This window comes from Convolutriloba macropyga, chromosome 5 (assembly GCF_964194025.1).
Source record: "Convolutriloba macropyga chromosome 5, txConMacr16.3, whole genome shotgun sequence".
NCBI lineage: Eukaryota > Metazoa > Xenacoelomorpha > Acoela > Convolutidae > Convolutriloba > Convolutriloba macropyga.
Genome location: NC_134472.1, coordinates 34,546,224 through 34,561,358, shown reverse-complemented (window position 1 = coordinate 34,561,358; position 15,135 = coordinate 34,546,224). Strand labels below are relative to the sequence as shown.

General features: G+C 33.4%; 1 protein-coding gene across 1 annotated transcript in view; it reads left to right on the top strand.

Moving 5' to 3' along the window:
* The window catches only part of LOC142339346 (uridine-cytidine kinase-like 1), a 377,161-nt gene that overhangs the window by 311,559 nt on the left and 50,467 nt on the right, over window positions 1-15,135 (top strand). Inside the window, exon 3 of the mRNA XM_075389333.1 lies at window positions 6,341-6,460. Coding sequence (XP_075245448.1) covers window positions 6,341-6,460 — 120 coding nt within the window. The remainder of the gene's footprint in view (window positions 1-6,340; window positions 6,461-15,135) is intronic.

Sequence of the window (15,135 nt, the reverse complement as noted above, 5' to 3'; positions counted from 1 at the left end):
TTAATTTGTCGAAAATGTCATTATATCAAAAATAATTGATGATTTTTGGATACGTATCAGAGAAAGCATTGTATATTACCAAAACGGCATTGTATCATATGAAAGCATAAGATAATTTTTGTTAATAGCTCCCTAGTTACTCAAATAAAAATTTCATTGATTAGGTTCAATCATAAGACTACAAATAGAACAAATGCTTGAAAATTTCTAGAATCCTGTAAAAATTTACGAAAATAATTTGTCGGAGCCATAAAAACCATGAGCTTTACTCATTTTTGTTTCATTAGACTTGATTGGATTATAAAGGGACCTCTTATTAATTGCACTTCTAAATGAGAAAAGATTTTCTAGTAATTTGGATGCGAAAATTTGAAAAACAATTTCAAAAAAGACTGACTCAACGTAAAATCCTAATGGTTTTTCATGGCAAAATTCAACAATGAGACGAAAATTCGCCTTGCTGTACCTGCTCGGCTGATGAAAAATGGAGTTGTTCTTAAATATATCGTAATAGGTTATTGTCAAACGAAACGAAAATCATAAAAAATAAACTATGCTTTTTAAAAATAAATATTGGTTTAATTTACCGAAAGATTGCAAAAATGTTATTTTCAGAAATTTTTCTTAGGAACCCGAGGCATGAATAGCCTCTGGAGGCATAATATCCCAGTAAAAGAAGATTGTGTCAGCATTTTTTAATTTTATATCGGCACCAGCGGTCAAACGACAAAGTGGGCCAAATAGGCATATTTGATGCCATTTTTAATGAAATTTTAAAAAAATTTAACAAAAAGTTTTGCACTAAAAGTGGGTTCAAACAGTTCACCAATTCTGTTCTACCTTTAAACGTAAAACCAATGTGACTATTTTGAACAATTTTATCATTTTTATCTAAAATTGATCAAAATTTTAGCAAAAATTACAAAGAATCTGAAACAACGGAAGCTAGGCTAACTTTAAACCTTTAACCTCATCTTTAACCTCCGTAACTCCTCGGAGAAGGCGGAATTCACAGACTCTTTAATTTGACATTCAAAGCTTGGCAAGCTTTCATATGATGCCACTCGCAATCCTGACCGATGAATATATCCATCGGCAAAAATTGACTGAACAAATAACCTGTTTGAGTACATAGTTCCTCCCCCACTAAAGTGGGTGGGAACAATAATTGCATAGAAGTTCATCACATTTATTACTTAGAATCACAATGCACTTATCTACCCGGATTAGGAGGACATATTGTAGATGCTGATTAACAATTGCCGATCACATGGCTGCTACGGAAAATTTGGTTTCGGAATTGGATTTTGAAGAATTAATGAAGAAAACGATTGAAACAAATTTTTAACAAGGGATTAGCTCTACTATTATTCAAAGCATGTAGTATTTGCGGCATAATGTTGTATCATCAATTTATCGTGGATGATCCGTTCTTTCTTTTGCTCTAATCAAGCTATTCGAGTGACTTTTTTGTTTCTAAGTAATGCTCACCTTATCCTGTTGCAAATAGCGGGATAGGACACATCGGTAAATCTGTTGACATCTGTTTGTCGATGCATTTAAGCACATTTTTTGTGTACAACTCAAAGGTAAGTTGACGAATAGGTTGGTTAATCCCCAGTGATTCTGGAATTATCGTGTAAGATCTGATAAGATGCTGGTCAAAAATCTTTATTGCGTAAGATCTTATCTGGTCTTACACGATGCAAATTCTTCCCTACGTGAACTTTTATCTTGTAAGAGCTGATAAGATACTTATCAGATCTTATAAGATAATAATTCAATTTTGCAGAATTATTATCTTATAATATCTGATAAGTATCTTATCAGATTTTACACGGTAAAAGTTTACGTAGGGTAGAATTATTATCGTGTAAGATCTGAAAAGACATGTTTTAGTGATTTCAAATTAACCGTAAAATGTACTCAAGTTTCTATAAAAGTAAAAAATAATCTGTCAACTAACCAATAATGAAACAAAAAATGTTTGTTTATTCTATTTTGGCGTCAGTTTTATTGAAAGTCTTAACTAGGTACTATGGCTAAACTTAGCACTCCAAAATAGTTTTGGTCTTCGAAGAAAATTTTAGCTTTTAGTTTGATAATCACCGCTTCAGAGAAAGCCCCTGACACTCGAATAACCTTTTTCACAATATCTTATAAGTCTCAAAAGCCAATATAAGCTAATTTTTTCTTTGTTGCTCTGACACGTAAGTGTTGCAAGCTGTAGCTTTTTGGCTACTGCTTGAAATCAACTCTGAATTGTCTGCAATATGAAGAAAATGCCATAGTTAAAGAATTTGTATCGTATAAGATCTGATAAAATTCTTATCAAAAAGATGAGTCATAGTTTTCCGAATGGTGATCTTACAAGATCTTATAAAATTCTTATAAGATCTTTCACGATAAACATTTTTTGTGCTCAGAATTTTTACCTTGTAAGATCTTATAAGGCAGAATTTTTATCTTGTAAGATCTGACAAAAGTGAACTTTTATCGTGTAAGATCTTATCAGACCTGATAAAAAATTTTTATCGTTTAAGACCTGATAAATTGTCTTACAAAGTCTTAGTCAGGCGACGCACAATCTTATAAGTACTTATAAGACAAATACTTTTAAGAAATTTGTAAGATCTTACACGATAAAAGTTCTCAAATGTCTGGGGATGGATGAAATCCTGACGTTTGCTGCTATGTCCCGTACGATAATATACGATAGCAGCAAAGACGTTCGTGAAGTATTCGAAGAGCAAAGAAAATAGCAGTTTTTAGTTTCTGAAACGCGCACTATCAGTGAGTGAGTGGGAGAAATTTTTGAGAATTCTATCTGGGAACTAATCAATTATTTGCCCAGCAGATACATTTTAAAAGAAAATTCCATACAAATTCCCAGAAGAGGTGAAAGCTTCGTTCTTAAGCTCAATCGAATTAAAATTGGTATATTCTATCAATTTTGGTCTCTAAACTAGCCATTGAGCTCTTATTACTTAGTTTCATTAGCAAATGACGCTTACCACAGCTATATTTGTAAATCAGCATCAGGTAAAAATTCGTGCACGGCGTTTATTAAATTGCATTTAAAAGAGGAGTAAAAAATATCGTATTCACATTCGAAACCTCAAAAAACGGTAGCTTCTTAGATTATTAATATAATAATGTATTTATGAATCGATTAAAAGGGAAGTCTAGATAGTCGTAATGACCTTGAATGTTTTTTTTCACTATATTTATGCTGTGAACTAAGAACAACCGGCAGAATACGGGGAAGCGACTACTCGAAGACATGCGCAACTAAACTCTAGAACTATCCAAGTCCAAAGCGGTCATCGTAAAATATAAAACAGAGAAACGTCAGAAACAATTTTTTATCTTCCTCTCTAAAAATTACAAATTAAATTTTTCTCGTTTTCAATTGTGGGTAGGGTTCGATTTTCAGTTGTCAGGTCTGTTTTTAGAGAGTTGGTAGGTAGGGGTATGGATAAATAGGGCGTGCATAGATAGGCTAGTGGACTCATCTTTTAATTTTTTATCAAGATTTTTTTTATCAGATCTTATACGATAAAAAAATCTTCAAGTATGACATGTTCTTCAATTTGAAGACATTTAAGATTTGCTTTCAAACAATAGCGAAAAAGCTACAGCATGCAAAACTTAAATGTCAGAGCAACTAAACGAAAGTTATCTTATATTGTCTTTTGAGACATAAGATATTGTGGAAAGAGTTATTCGAGTGTCAGAGGGGTTTTCTGAAGCTGTGATTATAAACGATTTTGAGACATAAGATATTGTGGAAAGGGTTATTCGAGTGTCAGGGGGGTTTTCTGAAGCGGTGATTGTAAAATAGGCCGAATTTTTTTTCAAGGCGAAAATTATCTTGGACTGCTTATTTGAGTCATAGTACCTAGTTGAGACTCAGAATAAAGCTTCCGCCAAAATAGACTCAACAAACATTTTTTTCCATAACTGGTTAGTTGACCGATTATTTTTACTTTATTAGGAAGTTGACTACGTTTTACGGTAATATTGAAATCATTAAAACATGTCTTATCAGATCGTACGCGATAAAAATTTTGCCCTGCGTGAACTTTAATCGTTTAAGATCTGATAAGATATTTATCAGATCTTATAACAATTCAGCAAAATTGAATTTTTTTCTTATAAGATCTCATAAGTATCTTATCAGATCTTACACGATTTAAGTTCACGTAGGGCAGAATTTTTATCGTGTGAGACCACATAAGATCTTACACGATAAAGATTTTTGATCAGCATCTTATCAGATCTTAGACGAATATAATTCCATAATCACTGGGGTTAAACTTCATTGAATTTCATCAAAACCTCATAAAAAGTGACAAACAGAAAATTCAAATGCTCTTTAAAATAGTACTCTGCCGACAGCAATGTACAAAACATACACACCAGAATAACAAAGATATTAGCAGAACATTAACATCCCAAAATTCAATATTATTTTGCCTAATATTAGTGAAAAAGGCTTTGAAAATGGAGACAAACTTTTTCTATTTTGTCCACATTAGAAGTGACGGGGGTAGAAGGCGAGGATATAATTTGGAGGAAAGACGAGGATAGGTTATGTGGGCTTCATGTTAGATGAGGGGTGATGGTGGTGGATTAGGGGGGGGGGATACAGCAGAGAAGGTATGGTGTTCAAAATAGATCAAATTGTTCCAAACAGACCTTTTGATATTGAATGACGGACATTGTCCTTAGATAATATATTTAGAGGCTGTAGAAGTCACAATCCTGAGTGAGGTGAGCCAGCGTGACTTTTTTTGTCTTTAAATCTTAATTTGTGAACATACCAATCCGATAAAAAAATGCTCCGAGTCTTGAAAAGCCTTTGAAGTAAGTACATCAATTTTGTGCAAATAAGTATATTCAGATTTTCAAAGAAAAGTTTTTTTGCCAGATTAAGACTTCACATTTTGTGCACTTGAGCTGTTTTGATCATGTGCAACAAGCCGAAATTTCCATTTTTCATAATTTTGGCAAAGAATGTATGTAAATATTCAATCCGTGAAAAAATTGCTTGATATTTAGATTAATTTTTTTTGCAAGAATGCTGAGGTAAATGACGCCGTCATTTCAGGAGAAATTGGAGTTGCTGCCATTTTTACGTAACTTAAAATCAGTTTTTGAGCAGAGAACTTCCCTGTGTCATTTCGTTGAGGCTAAAAGTCATTGAAGTCTGTTCAAAACTTGGATTAATTCCCTTTGAAAACAATTATTGTAAACTTATGTGTCTTTTTAACGCTAAATATGCGCTTGACTTTTTTTGTCTCTTTGTTGCGTGTAATCTAAAGTGAATTCGGTGCCCAATTTGGTTTCATGTTTTCACTTAAATTCTTAATAGAGGTATATAGTAACCTCTAATGACGTCATTCGAGGCCCCGTAGTGAACGTATTCCCCTGCAAGCCCCCCTATCCCTCAAAACTAAAAGCATGCTAAAATAAAATGGAGCAATCTCGAGGGCCAATTATTCGACATTGTCGGTTATGTTTATTGATAGCAGATTTTCGATAAATTTGAACTTGAATTTTGCAGCTTTTTAGTGAAACTTTTTTGCTATGAAAATGTGTCTGTTTTCTCTAAGTTTACAATTGAATTTATTAATGAAGATAGGAACTGAAATTGAGAATACAAACATAATTTAGTACCTGAGTAATTAATAGTTACTTTCTAGGATGGACTATATCACTGTGATTTATCCACTGTTTGGTCCCAGTTTGTCCCTACCCAAGATATCGATATGATCTTTCATTTTGCAACCGCACTAAATTCTTGCTAGTGCTTGCGAATTGCTCGTTAACATCTGAGAACCTCGTGGAAACGGTTGATGGATTTTTATTTTGGGCTTCAGAACTTTCTAAGAAGAGATACGAGGTAGTATATCCAAAATTATGAATTCACCTTAATTGTGTGCCTTGTTCCTTATGAATGAACGGTATAATGCTGACTCTTTCTGAAAAAGTTGGATGCACAAAGCACTGTTCTGCTGCTTTTGTTTTTGAATTCGCCATGGGATAAATATATCGAGTGCGTACCGATTGTATCGAAGTGTATGCCCTCGTTCTACTCATGTAGAAAATCTATGCGCTACAATACTGAGGCAGACGGTCAATGATTACTTTTGAGTGTGATAACTTTATGTACTAAATCTGGCATCACGACAATAGAAGGAATTCAAAAATGTGTACCTATTATACCGCAGATTTGAAGTCTCCGTTACTTTTGACCATTTTGTGACTCCTTAAATTCGACTTAGATCACTGAATGTGTTATACAATATAAGAGCATTGTGTTGCTTTGTTTCAGAAATGTCAAGTAACGAAGCGGTAGATGGCGAGATGAGGCTTGAACTGAAAGGCGTCGAAATTCCTCTGTCACCCCAGTCCAGATCAATTAACAATGCTGCCTCTCACCTGACACACTCAGGTAAAGCATTATCTTCTGCAAACAAACATCTATACCTTAAAGATTCTGAACCAGAATTCTGAAAAGTCTGCAGTGTAAACCTTAACAAATCACATTTAAATGTAAATAACAACAAGGATGCTCGGTAATGTGCGTTCGCACATTAAGTTCCGACCCCGCTCATCTACCTTTTTCACTTAATTGTCTACCAAATGAGGAAGAGATAAAAAAAAATTAACATATCAACATATCGTTCAACAAACTACTAAAAGAATTAAACAATCTACTCTAGAGGGCCTCTGAGACCTGTGGCTATCAAAATACGACTACCAGAAAAGACGGCAATAAAAATCAAATAGTTAAATATTAATTACGACCAAAACTCCTTGTCCATTTTTTTGAAAACCACTAATAACCAAATCAAAATGGCATCAAATAAAACTTATACTCAGAAGATTAACCGGCTCTTTTTTGGAAACAAATATGGGCTTTTTCTTCATTGCAACTTGGCAACAAGTCGACTAGAAATGAACAAAAGGGGCAAAGTTTATTAAAACATTGTTTTTTTTTAAAAAAAAAAGTTGAATTAAATTTGAACTGATTAGAAACATTACGCATCAAATGAAATCATTGAGAGAGTCTTTTTTTTATACCTCATTAGAGAGCGACTGAGGCCTTTCATTATCCAGGATATGTCTTACGACTACAAAAAGAACGGCAAATACTGGCAAAAATTATATATTTGCACGAAAAATTATGCACGAAAACGATGTCCCCCCAATCAATTAAATATTAAGCTGATCAATAAAGCAATAGAAATCTTCGTTTGCAATTTTTGAAGGTAACAACATTTCTAAATCAAATGAGGCCCATTATTGTGATACTGTGAAAAGAAAAGAAAACCTACAAAAAAGGGACAAATATGCAAAAATCACAATAATTGGTTTTATGAAAACTGGTTGTTGCAAGAAGAAAGGCCATTTGAGGAAAAGAAAACTGTTATGAAGAGCAAATTGTATTTCAATTGATAAATGTTGTGAATTGTATTTAAAGATGCTTAGCTACAATTTAACAGAAAAAAAATTGGCAGATCTCAAAAATCTACCTCACTTTTTATTAAAAACAAATATTTTCAAAATTCATAGCCATTAAAAGCTTTCGACTAAAAAAGTAGACAGTTTTTCTTGTAACTACTCGGAAAACTAATTGCGACTGTTGTTAATGAGACTAAATCATAAGAATATAAAATAACATCAAATACAAGCTGAACTAATAAGTTTCAAACAACTTTACGAAACCACAGATTTGAAGCTTTTAAATTCATAAGATGTTAACCTCGAGAATATAACATCTTCAGTTGAGTCTCCTTTGACCATCACAACCTCTTTTTGTAAAACGACTATCACAAAATGAGTACAAAAAGAACCACAAAACCTGAAAAGTATCTAAACTTCACAAAATTCTTCTGAAACCAATTGTTTAAGCCCTGAAGACATCATTCAAAACGTTTAAACAACAAAAAAATTATTGTTTGATTCAACAAAACATTTATAAGAGCTCTAAATAGTGAAGATTATTTACGAAAATGATACAACATTGTAAAATACGAAAAAATACGCAAACCAGAACAAAAGGTATAAGTTGAAGAATACTATTACTCTTTTTTTAGAAATTCAATTCGAAAGTCAAAAAACCATTAGCCTTTCACCGATATCAGTTAATAAGTTCATTTTTTATCTATAGTTGGCCTCTGAGACCTTTATCTACACAATATTTGACATATGACAACAAAAATTAACAACAAATTTAGGGCAAAAAGGAAAAACTCAACCAACTTCTGCAAGAGAACGGTGTCGCAGCCCTTCAAACCATATGTTATGAAAACAAAAATATGTTGAGTTTCAAATGTTTTAAAGCCTTTTTCAGCTACATTGTTAATTAATGTTATAATTTACAAAAGAAACAAAGACAACAGCAAAAATGGGAAATTAAACAAAAATCAGAAAATTTTGTCTGAAAACTCGTAGTACCAAAAGCAAGAAAACATTATGTTAACACAATCGGCCAGAAAACTAGTTTGTATTCTACACAAAGGAAAGGTTGACCTGTACTTACTGAGAATACGCAAAATGTTGACTAAAATAATATGAAAAATTGACAAGTTCAAAAAATCACAGAAATTTTCTTAAAACAAATACATTCAATAACATAAGAGACATTAGGTAACAACCAAATGAATAGAGGAGGTTCACTTGTACCTCTTGAGAGAAAAATTGAGATCTTTGAGTGGTTAAATAAAAACATCAGACGGCCAACAATTGAAGGCTAAAGACAATAATTCTGTTAAATTTTATTAAAACTCTTCATCAAAGCCATGAAAACCCTTTGGTTCTCTGAAAACAAACTGTATCTACATTTGTCCTCAAATTTACGTAAATTGGAGCTGTCGTTAGCGGAGCCGTGAATAAAAAATATTCTCAGTAATTAACATTAAAAAAAGCAAAATATTTATGAAAAAAGGCAGCAACAAAATAAAAACCAAAAAGTTGCTGATTCTAAGAGTCCATGATATTATCAAAATTCTCCCTGATTTTGTCGCGCACCCAGCAAACCGGCCAAGTGTTTCAATTATTTGCCAATTAGACCCATTGTTGAGTAGAATTCTTCAAATATTGAAAAAAAAATGCATTTTGTATAATTATTGAATTAAAAATGCAAAAAACGATAAAGTTTCAATTCCAGAAGACTTTCATACGGCGCCTAATTGCAACTAGCGCTCTTTTTGTGATTAGGGAGTCTGTGTTAAGGATTCTAGTTCACTAAGTCTGGCAAACTTTAACAAAATGGACCAAAAAGCATATTTTGTGCCATTTTTTATGAAAAATGTTTGAATTTTGAAAATTTTATCAAAAATTTTAGCCAAAAAAACTTCAATCAAACAATTCAGCAATGCTCCTTTATCTCTAACGGTAACAAAAACTCTCTGCCGTTAAAAATTTCAAACTTATTTTGAATTATATTAGCGGAATTGTGCCAAACTTTTGCAAAAATTACTGAAAATGTGAACAAAAACAGTCGAATGTTCACAAAACTTTAAACCTCGATAACTCGCTGTAAAACACGAAAGTCAAAAAAATGTTTTTAATTCCGTATTTTACGCTGGACGGGCTTTTTAATGATACCACTCACAATTTTCTACGATGAATATATCGCTCGGCCAAAATTGACTGAACAAAAAAACCCAGTTGAATATATAGTTCCTCCCTCCACACTAAAGTGGGGGTCGGAACAACAGGAACCATTAAATGAACTTAATAAGATTAAAGCTAATATTTCTAATTGCTCCCAAAGGAAGGTTAGGGCAGTTATTGTAAACACGCGTGTCTTTATAAATAGCCGCCCTCATCCTCTCAGCCGGCTATTATGAAAGCCGGCTGTCTTTTTTTATAAGATCTATTTGCACTTTTTAGCTTTTTTGCTTGTCAATGAGAAGTCAGATTGGAGTATTGATTTTAGTCACGCTGGAGTAGTAAGAGGAGCAAAAATCGAGTAGTTAAAAGGCGTGATTTTTCAAAGTGAAGTGAGAGAATCGTGTTTAAGCAGATTTTTGGTTTTTGAGAAATGTTTTTTCATGTGCGGAATTTTAACTTTTGTTTTCGCTATTTTCTCTACGAATACTTTTGAAAGTTGATTCGTGTGCTCTAATAAATCGTATTTGCAGTAGTTTAAACCCCACTAAAATAAGTTCATGGTTTTCAAGACTTAGAGGCACTTCATAGAATTTAAGTGATTCTTTAGATTTTGCCTGTTTTTTTCTTTTTGTTTCGTTATTTAGTCTAATTAATGAGGGGGTCCTAATGGCTCTATTTTGAGGTTACTTCATATTATTTTACTGATTTGATTTGAAATAGAACTGTTTTAACGAATTTGACAATACTTGTTTTAAATTACACGATTTTTTGGTTTTTCTTCTTTCATAGTTCTATTACTCATGGACAGCTCTAAGTATTTCCATCACGGGCCACAATTTGGTTCAACTGAAAGGTTTGTATTCAAATCTAATGTTTTTCACGACTTTGACACAGCTTGCGTTTAAACATTTTTTATGGATTTTGTCGTTTTTTTTTCGTTGCCTAGTTTTTGTCTCTTTGTTTCATTATTGATAGATCCCATGGGCCATTCTATTGGGTATTTTTGAGTTGTTCTTTTTGATTTGAAAACTGAAGGTTTTTAATTAATTTGACAGAAATTGTTTAAGGAAATTATAAGTTCTTTTTTAGATTTTGCGAATTTCTGTAATTGCTTTATTTGTTCGGTCACGTAGTCTCAGTATTGATATGTTACTAGGTTTGTCGTGTTTGAATCTTTTTTTCTTTTGAATCATAGCTTTTTTTGAAAAATGTTTGACTTTTTTATATTTGGCCTTTTTTGTTATGTGTGCTCCTGTTCGGTCCCTTAGTCATTAAAAATAGCTCTCCTTTGCTCTCAAATGAGGTATATTTGAATTCATTTTTGGGGATTCAGTTTACTGCTAATACTTTTATTGTCTTTGAGACCATTTGTTTAAAAAAAATTGAGCTCTTTATTGTTGTCTGCATTTGTTGCTACTTTTATTACTTGTTACCACCAATCTCTGTTTATTGTTTTAATTTGAAGCAATATTAGTTTCCTATCTGTAGATAACGGGTAACAAGTTGTAGAATTCAGGTTTGGCGTGATTCAATGAATTTGATGCCACTAATTTGCAATGAAATCATCGTAAAGACAGGTTTTTCTCAAATGAATGGAGTCTGGGAACCCATAACGCCCATAAAGCCCCATTTTAGATGCCCGTTTCCTGAATTTTGTTTTTATAGGTCTTATTTACCATCTCTAATACATATTGGTATTGATACTAGCCCGGTATCCTCTCACCTGTATGCTCAGCTACGAAATGACATGAAAATAGTTTGCACTTTTAAAATGTTTTCGTTGTCTTTATTCTTTCAATCCCAATCGTGGTTATAGGAATCAACGGTGGCTATTTTCCGGAATCAACGGTGGCTATTTTCTGGCAGTCTGCCGGGTATGTTTTCTACTCCTAAGAGGAGTATTGGTGTTCTTTAGCGGAAGCAAGTCTGTTCATGATTGTTCAATCTATAGTAATTCGGAACTACTAGAATTACTCATGGCCAAAGTCTCATTTTGGAAATTTGGATCCCATAACAGACCCTCCTCACTATCCAAACTAAAGATTCTACCAACATGCCTACCACCCAAATACCTCCACCCCATCACCCTGTCAAAATTTAAGCTCGCAATAACCAAAGCCATTACCTCTCCTGTCGTTCAAGAGCTATTTTTCTAACGCTAGTCGGTTATTTACAAATCGGTCAAACAAGGATTCTTTTTTAATCAGAAACGAATCGTCACATCGTTCACATTGGAACATCGTTCACATCTTTGATTGGCACGCTCGTGAACAGGTTTTTTTGTTCGCAACAATTTTCTTGTACCAACATAAATTTTTGTTCTCACTCAATCGTGAATGTTTGGGAGTAATACATGAACGTCCGATTAGCGATGTTAACACAGGAAGTCTGTCCATCTCCAAATTGGCGTAATCTGAATGTATGCAGTAATTTATCGGTGGGAAGTATATTTTGATTTCTTCAACTTGGGATATTTTGATTTCTTCGATAGGAAAATTGTGTCCCTAATGTCTAAAAAAGAACATTAAAATTGTGGCGGATAATAAACAGGGCAGCTAAGAACAGATCGTTTTGGGCCAATGATGTTAAATTGCGATGACTAAGAGTCCACAATTATTGTTGTTACCATTTGTTTTTCCAAATGTACTTTTTAATTGCTCTCGAACGAAGTTGGAGGCAAATATTGTAAACGTGTGTTGTATTTTTTATGCAAAACTTTTGATAGACGTTCTTGTTCTGTTGTGCCAGAATATTCCTTGACTTCTTGTGCAACTTTTTGACAGCCATTGTAGCTCTGTTGTTTAGATGTCGGGCTGTGACGTAAATTTCTCCTGAATTACATCTGTTTTTTTTTTTGTCTAATGACTCCGAACAGTTTTATAGTAATTGATAATTGAATTCCATCTTGACACTGCAACCTGTTGTAATGAAAATTGTAGACCAATCTGTTTAAAATACTTTGAAAAGTTTTTAGAGGCAGATAGTAATTGATATTGACTGGTAATTTTTTTTGATCTACAGTCGTCTTTTTTGTACAGTTGTATGACGTGTGCTTGTTTCAATAAGGAAAAAAATGATGTTTCAGTCAGAAAAAACAATGACCGATACCAAAGTTAAAACAATCAAGATGAGGTATAATATTTGGACTAGCTCTTCCTTAAGAGCCCAAGAGGAAATGGATTGAATCTTTGATTGGCACACTCCTGAACAAGTTTTTCGTTTTTTTCGCAAAAATTTTTGTATAGCAACATAATTTTTTCTCACTCATTCCTGAAAGTTAGCAAGTAATGCATGAACGTCCGATTAGCGATGTTAAGACAGAAAGTCTGTCCATCTCAAAAATGGTGTAATCTGAATGTATGCTGTAATTTATCGTTGGAAAGTATATTTTGATTTCCTCATCTTGGTAAGAAGTAGATCAAAGTTGTTTTCGATTGGAAAATTGTGCCTCAATGCCTAAAAAAGAGCATTAAAATTGTGGCGGATAATAAACAGGGCTGCTAAGAACAGATCGTTTTGGGCCAATGATGTTAAATTGCGATTACTAAGAATCCACAATTATTGTTGTTACCATTTGTTTTTCCAAATGTACTTTTTAATTGCTCTCGAACGAAGTTGGAGGCAAATATTGTAAACGTGTGTTGTATTTTTTATGCAAAACTTTTGATAGACGTTCTTGTTCTGTTGTGCCAGAATATTCCTTGACTTCTTGTGCAACTTTTTGACAGCCATTGTAGCTCTGTTGTTTAGATGTCGGGCTGTGACGTAAATTTCTCCTGAATTACATCTGTTTTTTGTCAAATGGCTCCGTGCAGTATTATAGTAAGTCGATAATTGAATTCCATCTTGACACTGCAACCTGTTGTAATGAAATTTTTGAGACCAATCTGTTTGAAACATTTTGAAAAGTTTTTAGAGGCTGATAGTAATTGAAATTGAGTGATAGTTTTTTTTGTATCTACAGTCGTCTTTTTTGTACAGTTGTATGATGTGTGCTTATTTCACTAAGTAAAAAAAATGCTTTTCCACTCAGAAATAATAATGACCGATACCAAAGTTAAAAAATTCACGATGAGGTAAAATATTTGGACTAGCTCTTCCTTAAGAGCCCAAGAGGAAATGGATTGCATCTAAGCGTTCTTTTTCAGCTCTGTAGTGATGATCTTTTTTGATTTAGAAGTTTGTTTAATTTGAAGTACAGTCACCAAAGAAAAACCATAAAAGCACACACCACAAATTCCACAAACTTACGCCAACAAATAAAATAAAACCCAACACCAAAAAAATATTTTCTTATTTTGTTTTTAGAAGTTGCTTGGCAAATACTCAAAGTTCGTCATTGTTCATTTAGATCTATTTTGTTTTTAATTGCTCTCGAACAAAGTTCATAGCGTTTATTGTAAACGTGTTAGTCTTTTTTCTATTTAATTTTTTTCGCTTGGCCATTTTGCGCTTTTGTTCCAGAACATTCTTTGACTTCTCAAGTGACTTTTCCAAGCTTTTCGTTCTTCATTTATGAGTGATCTCTTTTGCTCTCACTCCGAAGTAAAGCTTGTTACAATAAAATCGATTGCAGCGAAGCATAAGAAGCGACTAAGAGCCGAGTGGGCAGTGCTTCGGGTCAGGCAGCGGGAGGTCAATGGTTCGAATCCGGGCGTGGTATACTATTTTTGCACCCTTAAAGAAAAATTTATCTAGTTTACAGCCGCTGAATTAAATTGCCTCACCTGTCGTTCAAGAGCAATTCTGACATTAGTCAGTTTATGTTTTCTAAAAAAAAACTAGGCATGGACTTTCTTAGGAAATTGTATCGGTAACTGTAATTGTGACGTTAAACTTTGAAATGTAACTTTTTGCTCCCATAAAACGTTTCTAAGCTACGCTCCCTCTAAATTATATTGCCGCCGTCTGTTGTTCGAGAGCAATTGGTCTAACGCTAGTCGTTTATTTACAAATCGGTCAAACAAAGAATTTTAATCATTATTGTGGTGTCAGTTTTGAACAAATTGTCTTTGACCTTCACTTGTACTTCTATCGGAACATCTTTCACATCTTTGTTTGGCACGCTCTTGAACAACTTTTTCGTGTTTTTCGCAGCAATTTTTTTTACCAACATCGTTTTTTCTCACTCATTCCTGAAAGTTAGCAAGTAATACATGAACGTCCGATTAGCAATGTTAACACATAAAGGTGACAAACACTCTTTCGAACAATGTTAATTGATCATAATCTCGATAATGACTGATAACAATAGCGAGGCACAACTGTTTTCGATACGTATCAAGGCAAAAGCGAACTGCATCAAAACGGCAAATCTAGCAACATTTTTTTGGCAGGTCTTAGTCTAAGACTGATCGCCGAGAACGCGTTAAACTTTGAAATGTAACTTTTTGCTCCCATAAAACGTTTCTAAGCTACGCTCCCTCTAAATTATATTGCCGCCGTCTGTTGTTCGAGAGCAATTGGTCTAACGCTAGTCGTTTATTTACAAATCGGTCAAACAAA